This window comes from Phoxinus phoxinus (assembly GCF_949152265.1).
Source record: "Phoxinus phoxinus genome assembly, chromosome: 17".
NCBI classification, from domain to species: domain Eukaryota; kingdom Metazoa; phylum Chordata; class Actinopteri; order Cypriniformes; family Leuciscidae; genus Phoxinus; species Phoxinus phoxinus.
Genome location: NC_136892.1, coordinates 22,046,423 through 22,071,335, shown reverse-complemented (window position 1 = coordinate 22,071,335; position 24,913 = coordinate 22,046,423). Strand labels below are relative to the sequence as shown.

At 37.2% G+C, this 24,913-nt stretch overlaps 1 protein-coding gene across 2 annotated transcripts; it reads right to left on the bottom strand.

Annotated features, from left to right (window-relative positions):
• Nucleotides 1-4,019: 4,019 nt before the first annotated feature.
• Nucleotides 4,020-24,556, bottom strand: dnai1.2 (dynein, axonemal, intermediate chain 1, paralog 2). 2 transcript variants are annotated; one of them, XM_079586809.1, is made up of 18 exons: nt 24,072-24,556; nt 23,784-23,840; nt 23,594-23,689; nt 23,404-23,484; nt 23,053-23,298; nt 22,765-22,824; nt 22,526-22,654; nt 22,290-22,374; nt 22,040-22,157; nt 21,911-21,954; nt 21,577-21,824; nt 19,258-19,347; nt 19,092-19,173; nt 18,265-18,341; nt 15,464-15,612; nt 13,373-13,472; nt 10,530-10,712; nt 4,020-4,808 (listed from the first exon to the last, which is right to left on the bottom strand). In XM_079586809.1, exons 1-18 carry the CDS (start codon nt 24,111-24,113, stop codon nt 4,728-4,730), a joined length of 1,968 nt encoding a protein of 655 aa, XP_079442935.1. In that variant the 5' UTR covers nt 24,114-24,556; the 3' UTR covers nt 4,020-4,727. The 2 variants fall into 2 exon arrangements, with proteins under 2 accessions (XP_079442935.1, XP_079442936.1); XM_079586810.1 differs by lacking the exons at nt 4,020-4,808; nt 10,530-10,712 and adding an exon at nt 11,200-11,319 and having other exon boundaries at nt 24,072-24,424.
• Nucleotides 24,557-24,913: the final 357 nt, after the last annotated feature.

Below are 24,913 nucleotides of genomic sequence, written 5' to 3'. Positions count from 1 at the left end.
ATTTCAAAATTCCATAATAGGTGCCCTTTAAATTGTGCGTGCTCATTTCCTCTATTTTACAATTAGAATACCTTTGTTATCATCTAATGCTCACTTAATCTATAAGAACACTAATATTTAAAACCACTATTAAATAGGTCTAGGTATTGACAAAATGTCATGATTTGACTTGATTTACAAGCTTGTGATTTAATTCAATTCCGATCTTGATTTGATTATTTTGATATATATCAGGTACAGTATGCATACATGTCAGTTTTCTCAAGAAAAAAAAAGTCTCTTTTCTAAAGCAATTTGTATACAAACATTTAAATTGCACACAATAGTTTTATGATAACTTTATAATTATGTTTCTACTCCAATTTTTTTATTTTATAAACATTTAAATAGGGGCTGTCATATCTTGTTCTCATGATGTTTTTACATATTAAATACCTAGGAACAGGTTAAGTAAATAACCAGGTTGAGCTCATTTTTACAACTATCGAGTATAACTAGTAGTAAAGCGGATTATATTATTGGTTCACATGCACTTCCGCTTCGCTTGAACTGAGACACTACAGCAATCTGTCAATGGACATTAAAGGGATAGTTCACCCAAAAATTAAAACTGTCATCATTTACTCACTCTCAAGTTGTTCCAAACCTGTATGAATTTCCTCCTTCTACTAAACACAAAAGAAGATATTTTGAAGAATGTCGGTATCCAGGGCTCCATTGACTTCCATAGTATGAAAAGAAAAAATACTATGGAAGTCAATGGGGACCATCAACTGTTTGGTTACCGATAACATGAAGAATCTCGGGACTAACAACATATTGTATTATAGTAGATGTAAGGATGAAACTATCACATTAAACATGAGTTCTGTATATATAAATAAACTCGGTGTACTATTGAAATAGATTTTTGGACATCGTAATGTTATTTTTCACACATACACACCCTCCCACTCACTTTAAAAAAAAAAGTTATACCAATGCATGAATCATGTAAATTATAGCATATTTTCAATTCAATATGTGCGAAATTTGATATTAAAAAAAAGTTTAATAGTTTGTATTACTGGGTATTACTATCGTAAAGCAGTTGCCAAATAATAAAAGCTTAGCTACTTAAATATTACCACGCACTCTTGTTTCACTGTTAAACTAAAGCGGCCGCTTTACTAAAGCCTGTTGATTGGCCATCTCAATGATTTTGACATTGACGAGCGCTCCAAGACAACAAGCAGACCAGCTAAAAAATGCGAGAAATATTTATAGCAGACCAGCCACACAATAAACAGTGCTAGAGCACCCGATACCCTAGCAAAACATCATATTTTCTGTTCCATGAAAGAAAAGAAAGTGTTTAGAATGACATGAGGGTGAGTAAATGATTTTTATAACTTTGACCATCATGTTATTCTGATATACTTCATGTTTAAAGCGAAGGGAATGAATTATTCATGTAAACGTATGTGTGTAAATGTGGTTGTGGAGGAGGATCCCCTCTTCAGAGACACTCACTGTATAGTGCACAGTTCTGTGCCCCTCTCTACATGGCTGAACTGTGGAGGAGTGAGTCTGCTAGGACTTCCCACTACAATCTATGAGCAACAGAGAAGAGAAATCATTTACAGGCTCAACACATCCTCCAATAATGTTATGTTATTTTACCAGGATTGACTTTCAGGTAGAGCATAAGCATGTAGACTTCTTTATGTGCAAGACTGTGTGTGTCTAAAAGCAATGCCAAATCCATTGTGCATTCAGACGGGAGTTTCTAAGACAGACAGTAATCGGGCAGAAGCTCGGGAAGGCTTCATTGAGCACACCAGGAAAGGAACAAGATTTTAAGGCAGTTATTTTACCGCGCTGCTGACTCTACTGTGAATAATGTTACCTTTACTAAAAAACTGGAACAAAATTAAAAAAGCTGACAACATAAGTGTGTAGTGATCAACGCATTTTCATCCTCCAGATTTTGTGAAATACAGTATTGATACCTGTTTAAATGTTCTCTCTTTCAGATAGGAAAGAAAGCCTAAGATGAATGATGGTGATGTAATCCAAGATCTCATCTAAAAGAAAACCACTCTGCTTTGCATTACCACCTACTTCACAGAACAAAGTTGAGCCAAAGAAAAGAGCAAAAAAATACAAAAAAGTCCACGAGCGAATGACAGCGATGTAAAGCCGTTTAAAGAGCGAGCTCTTCAAACCGAACACCACCTTCAGGCTTCACTCTTGATCCATCATCAAACCAGTTTCAAAGTCTTCCTCCAACACTGAAACAGTCTATCCTTGATCTGTGAACATAAGAGATGTGAAGAGTAGGACGCACTTGTTCACACAGGATCAGACGATCAAGAGGACCCCTGGGTGACAGATAATAATGACAGCAGAGTGATGGTGACATCAACGAGTAAGGTTTGAAGCGCTGAGCTTCACAGGTCACAGATCTTCTGGGGCTGACAGCTGATCCGAGGGAGGCTGTCTCTGTGTCAGCGATGCAGCTATGTGACCGAGAAGACTCCCTCTCTGCCACGGGACTGTCCACCGCCGCAGTGGTGGCCATCGTGTGTAACATCCTTGTAGCTCTGCTCATACTGGTTCTGATATTGATCCTCTGTAAAGCATGCAAGGTTCCCTCCAGCCAGGAGAGCGTCCCGGTTCTGACTCTAGAGAACGCACATCAGAGGAACGAACAGAGGTACTTGCTGACGGCATGAGGGGAAAAAATGGAAACAGAATGCGGTTTACATTTCGTACTGTCTGCAACGATCAATCGCGGATTAGCCGACATGGATTGTCATGAATTAGAAGTGTTTTTAAAACATGATTTCATAGATGTTTATTTGATATTCATGGAGGCCTGCCGCGTAATTGGGGCAAAATGTAAAAACACTCTCGGATGAGGAGTGAGTTGGCTGAGCGTGGGTTGCTGGGACTGTACCTGAGCTCTCTTACACTGTAACACTCTGCCTGAGTGTTTTATATAAAGGTAAAGAGACTCTCAATGCCCTCTTTAGAGTCATTCAGTAGTGCCTGATGGCATCAGTGAAACCCCACACCTGCAGCTAACCAGCTAGCAATCGCGCTGCACTAATTAGCATGCGCATACAAATAAAAGCTCAAGTGCGAGAATCAAATTTTAATAAGAGCTGAATTGTGCTGCTTTGCGTCTGAAAGAGGAATTTTAATACAAAATGCATGTTTTATTGTGGTTGTTTGTTTGCTTATGCAACAAGTCTGAGGGATCAGTAAACTAATAACATGTTAGCATCTTTAGCTGAGAACAGTGGCATGCACAGACCTCCGCGGGGAAGGGGTGAAACGGGGGTTCCCTCCTCCCCTGTGCACGCAACTGCCTGAGAATATCAGAGAAAATTAAATGGTATAGATTAAGATCATGATTGTTTAATAAATATTGAAATATCCATACAAAATCTTGGTCTTTTTTAACATCTTGTAAAGTTATGACCTACCTTATAGGCACAGCCTACTACTATTTTGGGGTACCCTCATATTTCTAGACAACCGTTTAAATACAGCACCAGAGGAGTGTATATATATATATATATATATATATATATATATATATATATATATATATATATATATATATATATATGAGCAATATCACACGAGTAACACATAAGTGCGGCTGTGATTCGGCCGTAAGTAATCACAACGTGCTGCTGATATACAGCCATATCGCACGGCTACGAGTGTAATATTGCGTTTATACAACAGTTCGACGGCACACGTGAGTAAATCAATAATATGATATGTTCGTCGGAGTCCATGACAGCGCTAAAAACAACTTCCTTGTTCTGACTCAATCATTAAGATAATCTTTGCTGCCATCTAACAGCGTAATAATGTAACTTTCGTTTGGGGTGGACACCCAGGATGTTTGGTGTATCCACAGACCCCAGACATTAAAATGTGATTTTGTAACATAATACAGTGTGTGTGTGTGTGTAACTTTCACTGAAGTCCATATCACGATCCTTTCTCAGTACCAAATACGGCATATTATTTATATAGAATAATATTTATTGAACAACCATTTTTAAATTAACAACAAAAGCCATTATAAAAGACAATAGGAAATAAACACAAGCAAACAATTCAGTCAAACGTACAAGCAGCACTCTAGTACAGGATTCAAGTGAAATATAGTGAAACTTAATTTTCCCCTTAACCAAAATCGATTTGATCTGGAACAAGTAATAGAATAATAAGACCAAATATCGCCCATTTGAAATACCCCAAATTAATTATATCTCATGTTTAATCACTATCTACATAAGAGCCAGCGGCAAATTCCCGAAGGACTGGCAGAGATGACGTTGTTCTCTGTGGGTACATGAGCGCGGAACAGTCGCTGGCGGCCTGGAGCTCGCATCCGCGAAATCACCTCAACAGATCGTAAAATAGGCACTAAGATTATATATTAGTCACATATTAGATGTCTAAATAACTACATTCTTGCCTAAAAACATTTCGTGACACAACTAACGTTACAGTAGTATTTATTAAAAATATGGTGGATTTGGTCGACCGCCATGACGGTCGCCGCAAGCAGAGTAATACAACCGGTGAAACGGTTTGAGTGCTGTTACTGCGCAAATATCGCATGGCTGGAAAAGGCGCGTCAGATTCAAGAAACAGAAAGAACTGTTGTATAAAAATATATCTGTATTTGCAGTCGTCCTGGTCTTACTCTTGCAAGGTCATCTCAGCGAGCTCAACAGTTGCTCCATCTTTGCTATTTCCACCTCCGGTCCCTTTGGCAACTCCTGACCCTTCTTCTCCTGCAGAGCCAAAGAGAAAAATGAAGAGAATGAGATGAGTCAGCTGCTGGTAGTGAGAGAACTGACCCAGGGGTGCCAGTAACAATCACAAACACTTCTCAGTGTGAAGCTCTCATTTAAACGTTTCCATCTCGACTGGCTGAGGTAATGAGAGAGGTGTTAGCAAGGTGTTATTTCCTCTGTGTGCTGTGGCGGAAAAACCCCGCTAACGCCACCATCAGAGACTCGCTTTAATCTCGCATGACATTTGTCTGAGATGATTACAGTGACACATTATTTCCTCAGAGGAGAATAATCAAACATCACTATGTATGCGGACCATACCAACACCGTAATGAACTAAACCAAACCAGACCAGCTTCTCAACAGAAAAATTCACTTGCACTAATTAAACACTCTCCAGTTCCTGTCAATCATTAGGCAAAATTTCAGCAATCATGAGTCTGGTAATCACTGCAAGAACATCTGCTAAATTTGCTCAACAGAATGCTAATGTTCAGATATCCACCGAGCTGTAGTGGAGGGATCTTCAAAGAGCTCTAAGTAGTAGCCCAAGGTTACATCTATTCATACAATCCATCAAATCCTAACCAAGGAGCGCAGTTAGGGAACATTGTGTGAGAGTGAGATATGTAAATCAAATGAGCATTTAGGGAAAGACAGGATATTTTTTTGCTCCAGAGAACTTGTCTTCATGCTAGTCTTTGCCTTAGTTTCAACAGAGGAAAATATACAGTATATAACAGCTAAAAAAAAAGAACTTCAGACCATCTTTGTTGACCTCATTAGCTTGGAAAATGTTCAGCCTTGAGGTGCACAAATATGTATAAACTCAGAAAATGCCTTAACTTGTGTCAATATTGGAATGGACATAAAATATTCAACAACTGAGACGCTGAACAATATCAAAAGTAGCAGTCAGTATTCTGGTGTGGTCACCAGCTGCTGTTAAGAGTCTCTGGTGACCCACAATTAACTTTGCTGAAATAAAGTAAAATAATACATAATAAAAAAGGTTCCCTCCAACTAAATGACATTTACTAAACAGGGCAACTTAGTGTGAGAGCATGCCTTTTTTGGACGTTAAATCATGGCACAAATACCAGTAAATTGACTAGCGGAAACCTTAGTAAATCACCTTGCGTGATCCATTCAAATACTCTCCTCCCATAAATGTTGCGTCTGCAAGGAAAACTCTTGCAAATGAAAATGAAAAAAGGTCAGCCACAAAAATAACTGTTTGCTATGGCCGCAAGCGTTTGTAAATATGGCCCTAAATGACTTTGTTGACACTTGCTAGCTCTACAAACAAAAATTGAAACAAATCAAATTGAAATGATATCTGGTTAAATGTTGCTGTGGAAAAAAAAAAGTCACACTCAGGATGTTCGGGGTCTCCCCAGACCCCACATTGGAAATGAATGGGGAAGCGATAAAATCAATACTCAATACACACACACACACACACACACACACACACACACACACACACACACACACACACACACACACACACACACACACACACACTGTATTATGTTACAAAATCACATTTTAATGTCTGGGGTCTGTGGATACACCAAACATCCTGGGTGTCCACCCCAAACGAACAGCACGTAATGGTTAGGTACAGCAGGGCCGGATTAACCATTAGGGCAACTGGGCAATTGCCCAGGGGCCCAGGACATCTAAGGGGCCCTGGGCACCGTCAAATATTATGATTAAAATGTCTCCACGATCTGCTTTTGAAGAAATATCGTAGGATCGTGCATTCTATGAGTTTGCAGTTCTGGCGCCTCCGTCTCAACATACTGTACAGCGCGACGTATATCCACATGAAATGCAGAGGAACGGGACACTGTAGTTCATAAAAATTAATTATTTGCATGTGCTTTAAAGCCTTGCCGGTTAAACATGTCATTCGCTGCTGATGTGCTTTTCTAACGGGCGCTTTTCTGAGCGCAATAACGTTACACCCGCCGACGCGCACATGCACTAAAAGCCTGTCTAAAGGCCTTTTTATGCTTCTGCGTCATATCGACGGCGTACCCCCGCAGACCCTTCTGCATCGACGCGAACCCCTCCGCCGTAGCTCGACGTGCACCTCCAAAAAATTTTAACTACGCGTCGAGGCGACGCAGACCACAAGGGCTGTGATTGGTCACACCCCCACCCCCCTAGCGTTCTGGCGGTGAAATGCACCGCGATGCAACACAACCCGACGCAGAACCATAAAACGGCCACGACGCCGTAGGAGTGACGGCGTAGCTACGGCGTGGAGTTGACGGAGAAGCATAAAAAGGCCTTAACAGCGCCTGTTACTGGACTAAGTTATCTTTCGAGTCTTATTGCTCTAATACTGTCAAATACACACAAGGTTTACATAAACAAAGTTGGTTATGTCTAAAGTGAAAGAACAGTAGAAAAAAAAAAGAAAAAAATCTGCTTGTCAATTGCGTGTAGACTCGTCGCGGGCAGATCTTAAAGAGACAGTAGCCCTAATAGTAAACATGCTCATCCTTAAAGGGATAGTTACCCAAAAATAAAAATGATCATCAAACATCATTGTGCCCAGGGGCCTCTGAACTCTTAATCCGGCCCTGGGTACAGGGCATCTCATACTCATGGACTGCACCAGATTTGCCAGTTCTTGATGTGAGATGTTACTCCACTCTTATACCAAGACATTGTAAGTTCTCGAACACATTTGGGGAGACATATTAACACGTAGTTTGGCACTGCTAGGAGGATCAGCTGTCCTCTTTCCGGTCTTAGGCATCTTACATTACAGACATTGCAGTTTATTGCTCTGTTCACATCTGCAGTCCTCATGCCTCCTGCAGCAGGACTATGGCATGTTCACACAGGTGATCAGGGACCCAAAGCATCTTTCTTCTGGTGTTTTTCAGAGTCAGTAAAAAAGTTCTCTTTAGTGTCCTAAGTTATTAGAATTGTAACGTCTAGCGCCTGTGAACTGTTAGTGTCATACGGACTGTTCCACAGGCACATTTACAATAATTGTTCATGGTTCACTGAACAAGCATGTTCAAAAAACATTGTTCAAGCCCTTTCCAATAAAGATCTGTAAAGCATATTTGTATTTTACCAAATTATCTTTAAAATACAGTATCTTGTAAAAGGGACGTTTCTTTTTTTCTCTTAGTTCATATGCAGCCTAGATGAAAGAGAAAGAGATAAATATATATATATATATATTTTTAAATTTTTTTTGCTTACAGACCCCCAAATGGTTGTGTGTGTATACAGTATATAAACAGCTCTTCATTAATTCTGATACAGAATAGATATTACTTATGAAGTTGCAGAAATGAGTCTCATTTCCTAATGAATGTGGCATCTGAAGCAGATTATTGTGAATCACCGGAGAGTTCTTATGTAAGTGAAGAGGAAGATTTCATTGCTATTAAGTGGCTCTCTTGCCAAGAGGACTTCTAATGTTTATTGTAATTGTGGTCAATGTCTGATGCAAAACTGCAGAGTTTTCTGAGAAGTGGCTGACTGTTGTGGACTGAAATAGATTAGAAAATAAATCAGCAGCTGAGACAGCAAACTGAGGGCTCAGGAAAGAATACTGACCCGACTATATGTGCGGTGAATCTAAAACAGTCTGTAAATAGGGGACTGACTACAGGATTATTATGGATACTGTGATTGATAAGTCACCGGCACAAATAGACATGGTGGAAAAAAGCATTTTGAAGGCTCATGTGAGGAGAAATGTGTGTTTCGGTATAGTGTCCTGACCTGGGAAACCGCTGACTGATTCTATTGAGTTTGGAACATGCTGCTCTCAGTCACTTTTTCAGACGCCCACCCCATGGGTCCTACTATTGCTTTAACATGTAGACAGGTATACATGTCTGGCTTCAGTGAGCACTGACCAATACTCACATTAGCACAACTGGAAACCAGAAAAGGTCAAGCACTTTATCCAAATAATCAATATCATCACAGTCCTTCATAAAGGTCTGTATTATAGAATTTGTTTTTGTTTCCTTTATTTTGTGATACTATTTTGAACTATTTGATTTGTATTAAGGTGAAGTGTGTGTCATCCACCCTCTATGTTTGCTCATGAAGAAACATGATATATATAAGATATTTCAAATAATTTCATAAATAAATAAAAAATATATATTTCAAATAATTTACCCTACCTCATTTTAATATCCAGCGACAGCTATAAGTAATCCTTTCATATTGACTTCCCGAAGAATGTAAACGGCCCCTGTTTTGCCTTCAATACTGGCAATATATCAGCCAGATCACAGTTAACCAAAGGCATCGTAAGCACAAGCACATCACAGAATCCTTTGGCTCTTATGGTCTCTACAATTTACTCAGACTTACAATGTGTTTGGGAAATGATGTATAGGTTGATTTAGCAGTTTTGACAATCTGAATTGAACAGTTTTGAATATTTACATATATTTGCTCTTCCCCAGTGTAGAACTTACGTCTTTGGGGGTTGGGATCAGTAATATAGCGGGGAACTGACTTGCCTGAACAATAGAAAATGGGAGAAAACTGTTTGGAAACTATTATTATTATTATTTTTGTGCAAAAATAATCACTAATATCAGATGCAAATCAGCCTCTTGATGAGGCAAAACAGAAATTTATGTCAGTTTTAAATTCATTAGCCCAGCCATCTAAGATCAGCCACTGCATCAGGGGAGTAAGTGTGCTTTTTCAGAGGTAATAATGACATTAGGTTGAGGAAAGCTGGTGATTAATGACTCAAGGAGACCTTGAATGCGTTGTGTTACTGATGCTCATCAGTCATATTAAAACACATTGCACTCCAGCAGTTCTCCAGCACAGCCATGGCAGCTTCTTACTTATCAAAAGCATTAGAGGACAGCAACTCAACCTGTGACACTGTGCATCATTAAAATGAATCATTTCAGTCAATCAAATATAATCACAAACAGAACATGTCCACACTAAGCACTGGCGTCGATTGAAATCTCTTAACAACAAATCAAACATTTCATAAGTCAAGCTGTCACAGACAAACTGCCGGAATGTTTTAATTACGAGCTGCCATTGTTATTTACTATTTAATAAGCTAAAGGGCTCGATACATGATCAGTCAACGTGTTGGTTTCTTTAGATGCAGAACGGAAATTATGAAGAACACAAAAGATGATCAAATGTGGGCGATGAGTACTTTCACACACGGGTGCCACAATATTAACAAGAATAACCTGATCCATTATAGACCACTAACCAATTAAAATAACATATAGATGAATTGATAGTAAAAGATCAAATAAAGCAGGAAAAAGGGGGCTGCATGTATTAAAGACAGACTACAGCAAATACAGAAACTGGGAAATCTAATCAGGATAATTAGGTCATATATGGCAAGGGGTCAAGTTTTGGCTAGTAAACACAGTTAGCCCCCAAATCCCCCAAATATTTTTGAACAGCAGTGTACATTAAACATTTAAGGTGAAATGTATAATTTATTGGTTGCTGAAATGTGCAGAGACAATTGGGAGTGTAAATTAAAAATGTCTGATTCAACCAATGGCGTGAGTTTGGGGGTGGAGCTACCTGATTAACGGTCACAAAGATGCAGATATAGCAATTCAGCACATGAAATATTCAGCACAGCAGTGATTGAAACAGCACTGATCGATTAAGCATGTGATTTCATTGGAGGGCTATACATAATATTAGTGCATCACTTACCTTAGGCTTCTTGCGGAGGTTCGGCGAGAGCTTGAGGCTGATGACATGGCCGCGGTCATCGCCCACGATGATGATGGGATTGACAGGATTGAATTCGATGTGCAGGAGCCTGGTCTTCTTGGACACCACTTTTTGTTGGCAGAGAGCCTCATATTTGTTGATGCTGAGGTCGAACACATGAACCTGAAAGAAAAATAGAAGAGGAACAGGAAGATTTAGTCTTTGTCATTAATATATGTGTGGCATCAGTTTATGTTTAGATGTTTTCAGTGTGAAGCAGACATTAGCACCTCTATAATTTATTCTCTTGCTTTGGCTCTGAGTGTCAGAAACCCTAAGATGCATTTGAGTTTGTGTATGCGTGCTTGCATTTCAATATATTCATATGTATAGCACAAGAATGCGTGTGACTGTGGAGGTGTAAGAATGCAGACCATCTGCTGTGTAGGATCGTATTAATGTGTGATAGTACTGTATGCATATAGCGAGGTAGTATAAATATGCAATAATATATATATTTAAATGTATAATTAAATAAATTATTTAAATATATTTAAATGTATATGTCTTTCAGAAATGCAGATTGAGAATGAGTCTCTCTGAGGATAACAGTGCCCTAGGCGACAGATGAAGTCTGTGAATGACAGCATTTCATCTTCTGCAATATTCACTAGGAAAAATCCAAATGATACAGAGAGAAGAGGGAGTGAGGGATGGGTGATTATACTTCCCATCATCCTCATTGTCATTCATCATCTATCATGCTGCCCACCTAAGCATGGTCTCTGCTCTGGCAGATGAAAGACAGAGATGGGAGATTGGAGACACAGAACACAGGTTTGGATACTCATTAGTAAATATTTGTCAAGCAGATTGGCTCATAATTAGTCAGCGAGTGCGAATCTATCTTAACAGACCAATGATATTCTGGGCAGCTGACGCAGCGATGCAGAAGACACACACCACGTCAGGACTAATGATGCCATCTGTAACGGCAGGAGTAACACCAAATCTAACACAACATCTTTGGAGCTAAGAGCTTGAAGGAAGGAAGCCCCTTTAAAGATTAGCAATTGAGCATTTTGGTCTGCATTTCAAGATATGTCAGCAATGTTTATTTTTGTAGGTTTGCCTGTAATTAATGTATTTATAGCATTTAGAAATAGCTGAGGCAGCCCACTGGCAGCAGAGATCTGGGGCTTCATTTATAAAACGTGCATACACACAGATTTGATCTTAGAGTGTGCGAACACTAAAATCCAGACAACGTTCAGATTTATAAAAACGGTCTTTGACGTGGAAAAGTGTTTAGCGCTACATTTTATGTATGCACATTTTTGTGCTTATGTTCGTTTCTCTAAATCACAAGTACACACATTTGAAAATGATATTAGATCAAATGTAGAACCGTTTTACAAATGAGGCCCCAGGGCCCATAGCAATACTAGTGCTGTTGTCTTTTTTTTCCTGTTTTTATTACATTAATGATAACAGCAACAGTCACAGTTTCAATCAGGACCTGACTAATATAGCCCCCTCCCCCCATGTTCATATTATAATTATTATTATCGATAACACTTTATTTCGATAGTCCACTTTAGACATTCTACTAACTATAAGTAACTTTGCAACTACATGTCAACTAACTGTCATTAGAGTATTAATAGACTGTCTGCTTAATATTTGCTAATACTTTATTTTGTTGGTCCCCCAACAGACATTCTATTGACTATAAGTAACTTGGCAACTACAAGTCAACTTATTCTACTAACCCGAACCCTAACCCCTAACCTAACAGTCTACTAATACTCTAATGAGAGTTAGTTGACATGTAGTTGATAAGTTACTTATAGTTAGTAGAATGTCTAAAATGTCTAAATCGAAATAGTGTAACCTTATTATCATATCGATTAATAATTTAACTTTTGGTTGAATGAGTGTATGTTTACCATTATTGTTTGTTTCTAGAATACGACAACCCAACATATTTATTTTCTACATAACAATCTAAAACAGCACAGGATATTCTTCCTTATACAAATAAATAAATGAAAGTAAGTAAATAAATAAATAAACACATTGTAACATTGGAATGGCTGTAAAGCAGCATTCGAGTTGTTTGGTTTTGCTGGGGAACAGAGTGTGGTCTTTATTGGATCACGCTGTAATGGGCTTCCTGTAGCGGGCAGGTGTAATTTAGCTTGTCGGAGTAACGGTGTTAGCAAATAACAGCAAAAAGCCGCCATGGCACGGCAGTTCAAACCATTCGAGATGCCGAGACTGACAGGTGATGCCTGAAGCAGCCTTAGACAAGTGCTTGAGACCAGCTGTGTGATTTGAGACTAATTGCTAATGATGGGCCACAGGATAGAAGTCGTGGATTTTGACTCACACAAGCAGAGCGTGAGTGTTTGTGTGTGCTGGAGCTTACAGGTGCAGTCAAGCACTGTTGGGAAGACGTCCCACTGTCAGCCTGCTACTGTGTTTTATTAGCAATCATTAAATTCCCTCATAAGTGCGTGTGAATATCCTGTGTGTGAATCACACATTACAAAGTTGATTGTAGATTTTTATGCACAATTGACAGACAATAAGACGTGCACTGTGTGCCATGCAGTTACGAAGTTTATCTCACTGAAACTGAGACTGGTTGGAAATCGGTTGGTTGCTTCTGGAGGAGGTACTGTATTAGTGGGCTAGTAAAGGGGCCTTCTAATAATAGTTATTATTAGAAAAAGCGAACGGATGGATGGATTATTATTTTTTGTTATTATTATTAAAATAGAATTTGAAGCCACATTTTACCATTGTGTTTGTATTTGAGTAGTCAGTTGTCTGTTTACCTTTCCATCGTTGGTGATAGCAGCAAAGATAGTGGAGGAGTATGGAGCCCAGGCCACATCTGTCACTGAAGTTTTCAGTTCAAAAGTGAAAATGGGAGACCTGTGAGAGACATGCATAGACATAGTATGAAGAATACTTCAGATAAGCTACTATTCAGTAGAAACAAAACTTTAACAGAAACTACATTGCTCCCATTCTGAATTCATCTAATGTTCAAATGTTGTCAGTAACTGATGTCTAAAGATGTTAAATATAACAGTGAGACATCTTTAAAAACCTCATCAGGACTTCCCCAGGCAAGACTGTCACACAATCACTAAGAAAAAAAGGGAAGGGGGTCTGAATCAATAGTTCCACATAATCCCAATAAAAAGAGTCTGCTTCTCATTTTGAGGTGACAGATGAATTTATCTCCTGGAGTTTGTCTGAGCACCAGACATGACAATACTCTTTATATCATATCTGAGACCTTCATTTTTAAGATTATTTGATCATTTGAAAAAATAAACAGCATTTATTTGAAACAGAAATGTATTTTCTGTCACTTTTGATCAATATAATGCAGTAGTGTAAATGCTTTAACAATAATATAAGCTTTTAAACCCCCTGGAATACCTTGCCCTATAGACTTTCATTGTAAGTATTTGTGTTTGATTTTACAAACTGAAGGGGAAAATAATAATCGTTGGCTGTGAAAAGCATGAAGTCATAGATGTTGAACAACCTTTTGTGAAATCTGTTGTCTATCCAGGTTTGTTTTACTGCCATAGAGCTCTATGTCCTGAAGTATTCAATTATTTTAATGGCAGAATATTTAGAAATGTGTTCATATAACAGAAGTTGAGTATGATTGGAAAAGTATACCGTAAAGTCAACTTCTATTAAATTAACACATTTGTAATTGCTTATTCTGTGATTGCAGATCGATAGACAACAGACAGATATGGATTGCTGACCTAAGACCTGTAAGGCACAAGAGCTCTCTGCTGGCAGTTTAGGGATACTGCATATAAACACTACTTGATAGTACACCCAAAAATGAAAATTGTATCATCATCATCATTTACACACCCTCAAGTTTCTTTCTTCTGTTGAACACAAAAGAGTATCTTTTTTTCCTACTATGGAAGTCGGTGGCTACCGTCAACTGTTTGATTACCAACATTCTTTAAAGTATCCTCTTTTGTGTTTAACAGAATACAGAAACTCATGCAGGTTTGGAACAACACAGTTCTTTATATAAAAAAATGATACTTTCTTATGTACATTACATGCAACTAAAACCGCCAGTAGGTGGAGGCAAGTGTTAGTATAGTAAGTGATTCAAATGTGAATGTTGCTGGGAGAAGCAACTGTTTTGTTTTGTTGCTATATTTCATTTTCAAAATAGAGCAAAACAGTTAAAATGACAATATTGTGTCTAAAAATTGCTTATTAAACTATTGTATAAAATTAATATCACATTTGCAATCATGTTAAAATCATGAAAATATATTGTGGCTTGTGTTAAATTGCTTAACTACATTATGTAATAAAAATAAAAATAAAGAACTCTGTAAGACTTTACAATATGGTTACATTTGTTAGCATTAGTTAACTTCATTAGTTAACATGAAATAATAATGATCTGCACTTCTCCAGCATTTATTAATCTTTGTCAATGTTAAATTCAACATTTACTAATACATTATTAAAATCAAAAGTTGTATTTGTTAACATTAGTTCATGCACTGTGAAGTAACATGAACAAACAATGAACAGCTGGATTTTTATTAACTAACAATAACAAATACAGTAACAAATGTATTGCTCATGGTTTGTTAATGTTAGTTAATAGATACATAAACTAATTTTAACAAATGAGACTTTATTGTAGTTTAACCAAGACCTCATATAGGGGCAATTCATATCTTTTGGGGGGCTTTTATTTATTTATTTTGGTGGCATTTCTAACATTGTAAGGCTCTACTTTATACCAATGGCAGCCTAGCTTGCTGTTAATGTTAGCTGTTAATCTTAATGGAGAGCTACTGCCTAAATTATACTGCCAGTAGATATAGTGCTGTTGCTGTAGGGACTGGTGCTCATACTTAATTGTCTGATCCCATATTTTCACCATCCAGTCCCAGCCGCAGGAGATGAAGACATTGGGATGGAAGGGATTCCACCTCACACGACTAACTGTCATGAAGTGTGCATCATACGTCTCCAGGAACTTGCTAGAATAGTATTTGGAGCCCTGTGAAAGACAAACATACACTCATTATTGGTTACATTTAAAAATCGGCACTCTTGCAAAAGTAGTGACATTAAAAAAAATATTTTTCTTTTAAACATCAGCCACAGTGAGTTAGATAAGATTTAGATTAAAACTAGCTCACCTTTACACCATCTGGAATTTGTTTTGTTTCTGGTTTACTTGGCTTGCTTATTGTAGTCCATTATATCCGAAGATTAATCTTTTATCTCTTCTTTCAGGGCTACCATTTGAGTTGCACAAGGCCAATTGGAGATGCACATTATTTACTGCATTGCGGTGCAAATATGGCTTAACCTTATGTTGGCAGGCAAAAGATCTAAGCATGTTTTAACATAATTTTTTGTATAGTATCCCCTTTAGTGGAGAATTATACCATCACAACAGAGCTAGCCTGGCATTTTCAGACCATCTGCCAAGATGTAATTGGCCATACATTTCTTAGTAAATCATGATACTTTCTAACAATATGCCCAAACCAGAGCAGTTGTTGCTGTTTTGCCATGGCCTCTAACAGTTTTGGCAGTGACATAAATTGTGTGTTTTGCAAAGTTTGCATCTTCAGTTTTTGTGGTGTTGATTCACATTGTTTTTGCAAAAAGGTTCATTGGCCAAACTTTCTCACAAAAACACAAATTTCACCAGCTAACAACATTTTATTAATCACATCATCACCACATGGGAAAGTATGAACAAGTACCGGTACTAGTAAGGAGAAAGTGCTTCCAATCATTTTGTTCTTGTGTTAGCAATGGTTGCCTCCAAACAAAGACAAGCAGCCACTATTGCTTTGCATCAAAAAGGCCTCACATGCAAGGAAATTGCTGCAAAGAATATTACAGCTGCAAAGAATATTGCACTCATCAAGAACTTCAAGGAGAGAGGTTCAACTGCAGTGAGGAAGGCGTCAGGACGTCACAGGGCCCTATTTTAACGATCTAAGCGCATGGTCCAAAACGCAGGTCGCAATTACACTTAGGGCGAGTCCAAATCAACTTTTGCTAGTTTATCGACGGGAAAAATGGTCAGATCATCATAGCAGATCATTACCAGACTTGAGTGAGCATGTTTCCATATACTCTTTACCATCTGTAAATAATGAAATAACAACGTAAATTTTAGTATTGAAATTTTACAGTTAAACTATTTTTTATTAAATACTCGATTTCTGTCAAATCAAACTTTTGATTAAAATTAAGCTTACAGTAATGTCAATTGTTTTCTAATCTCAAATATTTTGGTGGGTCTTGAGATATATTATACTTAAAGTTTGGGAACCCTTGCCATAAAGAATCTGTGGTCAATCCTCAAAAAGTGAGTGGACAAGCAGAAGCCCACAAATTGCGATCAACTTCAAGCGCTAATAAGGCAAGAATGGATCACCATCAATCAGAATTTGGCCCAGAAGCTGATATCCAGCATGCCAGAGCAAATTGCAAACACTGTAAATATTGACTCTTTTTTTTTTCTGCCAATAAAAGCTTTAAAAACGCATTAAATGCTAATCATTATTGTCCAGTATACCATAGAAACATGTGAAAAAATGTTCAAATACTGACCTTTGCAAAACAAAATTTGTCACTGACAATACTTTTTGCCACGGCTGTATAACAGGACAGCAGGTTTTAGTAAGTATCAGAATACAGCAGAAAGCAACATCAGATAGCGTTCTGATAGTGAGTCACTTTAGTTGACCTGTGCTCAACTGATTTTGTAGAGACATGCCATTTTTATATGAAGGCCAAAAAGTAGAAAGTGCGTCTTGGTGCTTTGACCTTAAATCTCTCATTAAAGATGGGCATTGTGGGAATGTGTGATAGGCTTACTGCTTACAGACAGAGAAGGTCTGCTAATGTCAGGGAGAAGATAAATCATAAATCCTTCAGCGTCTGTTTATCTTTAAGGGCTGTTGCATTAGCATGCCACATAGAACCCGTAATTCATGCACATGGCAAATACCTCTGGTTTGATAAGTGGAATTAACAGAATTTGTGTGTGTGTGTGTGTACGTGTGTACCTACTTGATCATATTTCTGAGGCAAATTTGTATTTATAACTAACTGCATATACACACAATAGAAGTCTATGGAATGTCCCCAATTAGATAGCTAAGTAAACATGTGTGAGTGTGTTTTGTAGAAGTGGAGGGATGTTGGAGTCAATAGGAGAGAAACGTGTTTGCATGTGATGTTTGTAATTTAGAATAAAATAAGTCATACGGAACAAAGCGTAGCATACGTATGAGAAACAAAACTATGCCTGGTCTGTCAAAATGAATAGTTTGAATGCTAGTCTACCCCTTGCCGGCAGCGTGAAAAATACAAATAAAGAAAGAGAGACAGAGACGGAATGTTATTAGCTGCTGCCGCCCATTCTGCTGTGATAGCAGTGCAGAGACAGACAGCCAATAAGAACCCTTCCTCTATGTTTGATGACAGGGGTATTATATAAACAGTGACGGTCCAGCGGGAGTCAACCACCACAAACACAACAAGCTACTGTACTACTCCCAGATTCAAACACAGAAGAATAATGAGATGACTCAAGACTGAAGATCTTCAGAGAACAAGATGTTCACAGGGCATTTGTTAATTATGCGGAATATACATATATATTATATAAAATATAAATAACCTTGTGAATCTTTCCAGCTTCAGTGGCAACAAGAAAATGGTAGTCCTTTTGTTTATGAAAGTCCAAAGATGTTCCAGCTAGAACCACAAACAAAATATCTTCAGTGAGGATAATACATTAATGCATGCAATTTCTTTTACCTCATTAGCACATTTATTCAATTCGCCATTTTAACTGTTTCTTTCTGTTCTGTCTGATTTCTAAAAAACTATCTGAAAATAAATGGAACTGACAAGAAGCTAAAACCAGATTCAAACATTTAACTTAACTTAATTTAAATTTACGGTACATTCATTTTATGGTGAAATTGAATTACCATCGACTCTCAACAGGTGAAATATCACCAAGAATGAAACACTGTCATACAAAATGTAAATGCTAATGTGCAGGCCGGCCGAAAAAACATCTTTACATCTAATACTATGTGCATAAAATATGGGGAAAGTTGTTTTATTAGTGAATTATTGCTGATTTCTGTGTCTGATTACATTTCTTGTATTGTCTTGGCTTTGGCTTGCTTGGTTGGAGACATTTAATATTCAACAATATTATTGATCTGCCTTGTTTAAGGTGGACGATGACGCAATTTTCTTCTAGAAACAAACTGTTGTATTATGTTCATGTTATCACTGTGAAGCTGCTTTGATACAATCTGTATTGTAAAAAGCGCTATATAAATAAAGGTGACTTGACTTGTAATATATTGTAAATATAGTCACAGCTGAAGGGGTTGAAGGCACAACATATAGCACAGCCTTTGTCCCAATACTGTGATGTATTAAATACTTAAAGGTGTAATATCTGACCAGTGGTAATGTGGTTCATACCTGTAGCAATGACATCCTTAAGGTCATCAGGAACTTTGTCCGTGGCTGGGAGTTTAATGATGTCTGTGAAGACTAGTTCATGCTGAAATCCAAATGATTGGCATCAATTAACCTCTTACAAAAATGACTTGTTTTAGAATCAACACTTAGATATTTCCTTCTGTACCTTTACCAGAGTCCAAGACACCACTCGTCCATCAGCGGACACAGAGATGAAGTTGTGATTACTGTCCAAATCATCTTTCTGCCACTTCACCTGTAATGAAGACAATAAAACACAAAAACTATATCACACAACAAGCGCTGGATAAAAATCTGTATCTATTTTAAGTGCGCTAACATTCAAAAGTTTGGGGTCGGTAAGATATTTTATTGTTTTTGAAAGAAGCCTCTTATGCTCACCAAGGTTATATTTATTTAATCAAAAATACAGTAAAACAGTAATATTATGAAATTATTAAAAATATTAAACAGCCGTTAATAGCCACTATTCCAATCTCCAGCATAACATGATTCTTCTGAAATCATTTTAATATACTGATTTGGTGGAAATATACTTAATGTTGGAAACAGTTGTGCAACTTAATATTTTTGTGGATTGGAGTGAAATCTAACTGATCCTAAACATTTGAACAGTAGCTTTAAAAATAGTGTATATTATGTAACCATTATGCAACCATAATTGGGCAATTCCGTGCAAAGGTCACCCTTACCATGGGAAAAAAAAAAATGGACACATAAATAGACATGTTCTTAAAATGTTCACCTTAGGTCTAGCTAATACTTACTGTATGTAACCACACTCAATAAGTCACCATCATTATATTATTTATAGACATTTGCTGTTTTGTTACATCAAATATAAGGTGTGTGCCAATACAAGCAGTTTTTAAAATGGCTGTGTTCTACTGTTTGCAAAAAAAAAGGAATATATAGATCCAAGTTTTCAACAAAATTGTATCATTTGGCAATTTCCTGATTAACAAGAGGATGACAGAGCATTTTGTACACTTAGCGTTAACAGCAAAGCTCTATAAATGAAGCCTCTTGTTAAATGTGTCTGTAAATTCCAGGGCCAAGTAACTTCCATAACGTTTTAGAGGATATGTTTATGCTACACATACAATGTTGATGCACAAATGTCCAAACGTTTCAGTGCAATGTTAACTTTTAAATGTAAATTGTGTATTAATGTAACATGCAATGAACATTTTGTGCTCTTTTGTTACTTGTAAACACTTTTACATTATGTAATTTTACATTATGGGGTGACGTTACGGACATAACTACCGGTACATGAAAGAAAATTCTAAAATCAAAGAAAATTCTAAAATCAAGCTCACATCTGATATTAAAAATGTAGTATGCTGAATTGTATATAAAAGGGAATAAAAAAAAAATCTAATTTAGTGTAAAATTCCATCAGAAGAGTATATTAAAAATGGCAGTTTTCGGACCTTCATTACTCCAAAGATCAAAGAACAACAGACTAAAAACTCTGAACATGGTAATTGCTGGAGGAACTGTGGAGAGAAATCAGCAGGGCATTTTCACATCTTTTGGGGGTGTTCTAAGATCGCCCTCTACTGGACAGATATTATTAGATATATAAAAAAGATATTGGGATTACAACTAGATGAGACCTTTTCTGTGTTTTACTTGGAAATATACCAAATGGGACAAGAAAAGAAGGCAGAATCTGCTACAAATCTTACAAGCATCAAGCTAGAAGGCCATTAGACACAAATGGCTGAACACAGACCCTCCTACCTCATCGCAGTGGATAGAAATTACAAACGAAATATACAACATGGAGAAAATGTTTTGCTCCAGAAAAAGAGGAAAGTTATTGGAAGAAATGGAAAACTTTCTTTGATAAATAGATGCCATTAATATTATAAAATATATATAATTATTTCACTTAGTATGTGTCTAGGGAACATGATTCATTGTATGGTAGCTTCACATTGTAGACATAGTAAGTAATTTCTTCTTTGGTCGGTCTGTATGTTTGTTTGTTTGTTACTTTGAGTTCTTTTTGGTTCAAATGTAAGAAAAAGGGAAAATGTAAAACCTTTAAAAAATAAAATGTTAAAAAAAAATTGCAGTTTCATATTTATTTGTGGCAAGTCAAGTCGAGTGCACTTATTTAGTGTTGTGAATAAGCTTTAGCTAAAAACACTATGATGCATACATTAGATGACTGTTTAAGTTTATCTATGTTTTTTTGTATCTGTCCCTATCTAAATAAACTTAAATAATCTGTGTACAACACATTTTGGTAAATATAGGTCATCCAGGATTTCTATGCATACAGAAAATGTGCACATTATACAATACTGCACTGGATATAACAAGTAAGAATAGTATTTTATTCTGACCATTATATTGAATATACAGCTCCATTGTCATATAATACAGAATGTAATGAATAATGATGGTTTACTGTTATTTTTTTACCCATGATATATATCCTCATCCATACCTGCATCACAGCGCCTCTGTGCTTCCCGGAGCTGGCTGTGCTGTTATAAACGGGCTGATCACTCTTTTTCTTTAGGTTGTACACTGCAACACAACCGTCATGCAAACCCACAGCCACTAGGTAGGACAGTTGTTCATGGATGTCTACACACATTACGCCTGAGGTTGTGTTGAAGATGAATTCTGGGTAACTGGAGTTCTTCAGGGTGTAAAAGAGAAGCATGCCACGCTCCTCTTGGGTAAATTCATCTTGAGGGGTAAGATAAAACACATTTCAAATGCTTACAAATTAATACTTGTCTAAGGTTTACTTTCAAAGTAAATAGCAAACTTACATGACCCAAGACCAACAGCGAACAAATCATTGTATTTGGGATTCCTTGAAATAAATAAATACAGATGTCATTAAAATAATTGATTTTTATTTTAGTCAAAACATTTTTTTAATAAAGTATGAAACTCACCAGCAGAGGGCAGTCACAGACAGACCTTTAGCTTTATCATACTGGAGTTTCCACAGCGGGAGAAGAGTGCCCTTCTCTCCTCGAAATTCATCAGCTGCATCCTCAAAGTACATGAAATCTGAGATTTGAATATAAAGCTGTTTACATCAGAAAATTGCTCTCTTTTTGAACACTTTTTAATATCTGTCGATCAGTCAGATATCCACAATAAAGGGGCGTAGAAGTAAAAATAAATATTTTTCATAATTACCTTGTGCAACCTCATCAAATATATTCTGATTCACCATACGCTCAATGATCTTGGCCGCATGAGCTAGTTGGGTTATGTCATCACTCTATAAGCACAACATGTTTTTTCCCACTTTAACTCAATCCTTCAAACAAATCAATCACACTATTGAACTAAGTAAACATATGTAATTGTCTTGATTATTGTGTATGTAATTGGTTACAATCTGTGTCAGATCATTTGTGTTGTCTAGCTACCTGAGTCTCTGCTTGAATTATTTTCTTCTTGCTTTTGTCCTCCTCCTTATTTAGGACCTGACCTTCTTGCTTCTCTTTACTTTTCTCTCGTCTCTTAAGTTCCTCAACGTAAAAGTCATAGATCTCCCACTGCAGAAAGAGCAGTGTTTGCTGATATTTTATGAATCCGTATTTACTGCAGGTGTAGTACAAAAAAGTTCCTCAAAATCATTTACCAGCAAAGCCAAACATTTTCTCACCTGATTGGCTGTAGCCGAGAAGTTTGCACGAGGAGGAGGCTCTGTTTGACAACTTATATCCTGCAAAACATAATTTTAATAAAAATAAAAAAACTGTGCTTTTGCATAAACTGAAAATGCAGAAATCCTAACAAAGTCTTTCTATAGTCTTACAAACTATGAGCAATCACCATTTTGCCCTTGTTAAACCTGTATAGCAAATCACTTTTGATAAAAAACATCTACTAAATGACTACGTGGTAATGAACAGATGGCATATAAAAGGTCAGTATAACATAACCCTCTTACTCTTGGAGGGTTGTTTAGTGTCTGAGAGGCTCTCTCGTTGAAGTTGAACTGGTTGGTGAGTTTCCGCTCTTTCTCTCCAGCTTTGGCCACATTGTCTAGCTTCTCGGCTCCTGTGCCTTCTTCCCTTTCAGCTTGTTTAGCCATCAATCTCCGACCTTCATCAGATTCCTTGTGCACAAGATTCCCTTCTAGTTCAAAGTGAATAGCCATCTGATCTACAAAGATGATAGGTTTATAGCAACCCTCCTGAAAAGACAATAGATTTTAGTCATTTGTTAGGCCGATGACTAGAAATCATCATGGTTAAGGATCACAATTTCAAAAAGTTGTAGAGATGCAGCAGTATTTTACTTTGAAACCGTATCTGACAACGTTCTGTGGAGCATTTGGATTGTTTGCTGTTAGTACTCTGGTAATCTCTTCATTGAGCTCCTTATGAATACAAGAAACAGAAACATGTATAAATAAGTATCCCAACATCACTATAATGTGACATTATGTTAGCAGGGTCAGACCACAGGTCCTCTCCAGGTTTACACACCTCCTCAGTTAAGTCCAGCTGATCCGGAGGCTTCACAAGAGTCTTCCCTGGCATCCATTCTTCTCCTTCAGCTGTGTCTGTTGCTTCCTCCTCATCCTACATGATAAAAGAGGTTAAGCCTAATTTCCTTTTGAAAGATATGTGACAATTAATTCAGTTCTACCTGGATGAAAAGTGATTTGAAAGTTACCTTCTTCTTTCCAGCAGCTTTGACAACCTTTGCCACAGGTGCCTTAACATTTGTTGCCTGTATTTTAAGAGATACATATCAACCTTATGGTCTTGACAACAGTGCATAGCCCAAAGGTTTAAAATTATATTTTAAAAGTTATAGATAGAAAGTGATGGATTAAGCCAGAAATGTAGTCTCATAATAATTATATTAATAATAAACGACAAAGCTGTAAAGTTTAAATAGTTTAAAATAGTAAACGTTAACGATAACATAAGTTAACGTTAACGTTAGCAGCTAACTTGCCTGTTTAGATTTCACTGTCCCAACTTTGTGAGGAACGGACATTTTGTTGTTTAACAATAAGATCTGTTATGCAGTCGAAAATACTCTGAAACTTGAGGAGCTTTTTAAAACGTAAAAATAACTTTGCGTTTAAAATGACAAAACAAGTGTTCCCTTGTTCCCTTCTTTGAAAGTGCTAACGGTAGCGCATGTCCGTGTGTATAGACGTTGTCATGGCAGCGGCGTCTGGCTGACTAGACATATTTTATGCATGTAAGCCAGTGAGTGAGATAGTTCCTCCAAAGCCTTAAAATACCGCTGTGAAGCCATCTCCATTGATATCCATTAAAAAACGGACTCTTGTCTCCTTCCCTGCACCGCCAAAGCTGCAGCATTAGCTTTAGCCGTTGCGCTTTTTTTTGCTAAAGAAATGAGTAGCACCAGAGACAAAAATATAAAAGGACTTTGGTAGCACGCACGCCACATGAATTTCCGCGTTTGACCAGAAGATGACGCCCGCAGGTGAATCTTTTTTTATTTTGTATTTAACAAAGGTTAGGTTACAGTGGATATTTATCACAAAAATCCCAATAAACTCGAGTTAGTGCACGGCAATAAAGTACATTTTCAAACAAGAGCATACAATAAACAGGGACAGTAAAAAAAACAATTAGATAATTGAATATAAAATAAATAGAAATGAATAAATAAATGTTAAAAAAGCTAGGGGGAACTAAAAAAGTAGCCGGTTAGCAACTGGCCAGTTAGCAGTTTTAACATAGGCTATCCATCTCATTTGATTTACCCAAATCAAAAACGATAGGTAGCCTGCCCTACATATTTCTAAAATAAAAAAAGTTTGT

Coding starts and splice junctions, on each gene's coding strand:
- dnai1.2 (XM_079586809.1), bottom strand. CDS start 24,113: ATGTCCGTTCCTCACAAAGTTGGGACAGTGAAATCTAAACAG. Junction 18,342..19,091: donor TAAGGATGTCATTGCTACAG/GTATGAACCACA, acceptor TTGTGGTTCTAG/CTGGAACATCTTTGGACTTT. Junction 15,613..18,264: donor AAGCTGGAAAGATTCACAAG/GTTATTTATATT, acceptor TGTCTTTCACAG/GGCTCCAAATACTATTCTAG.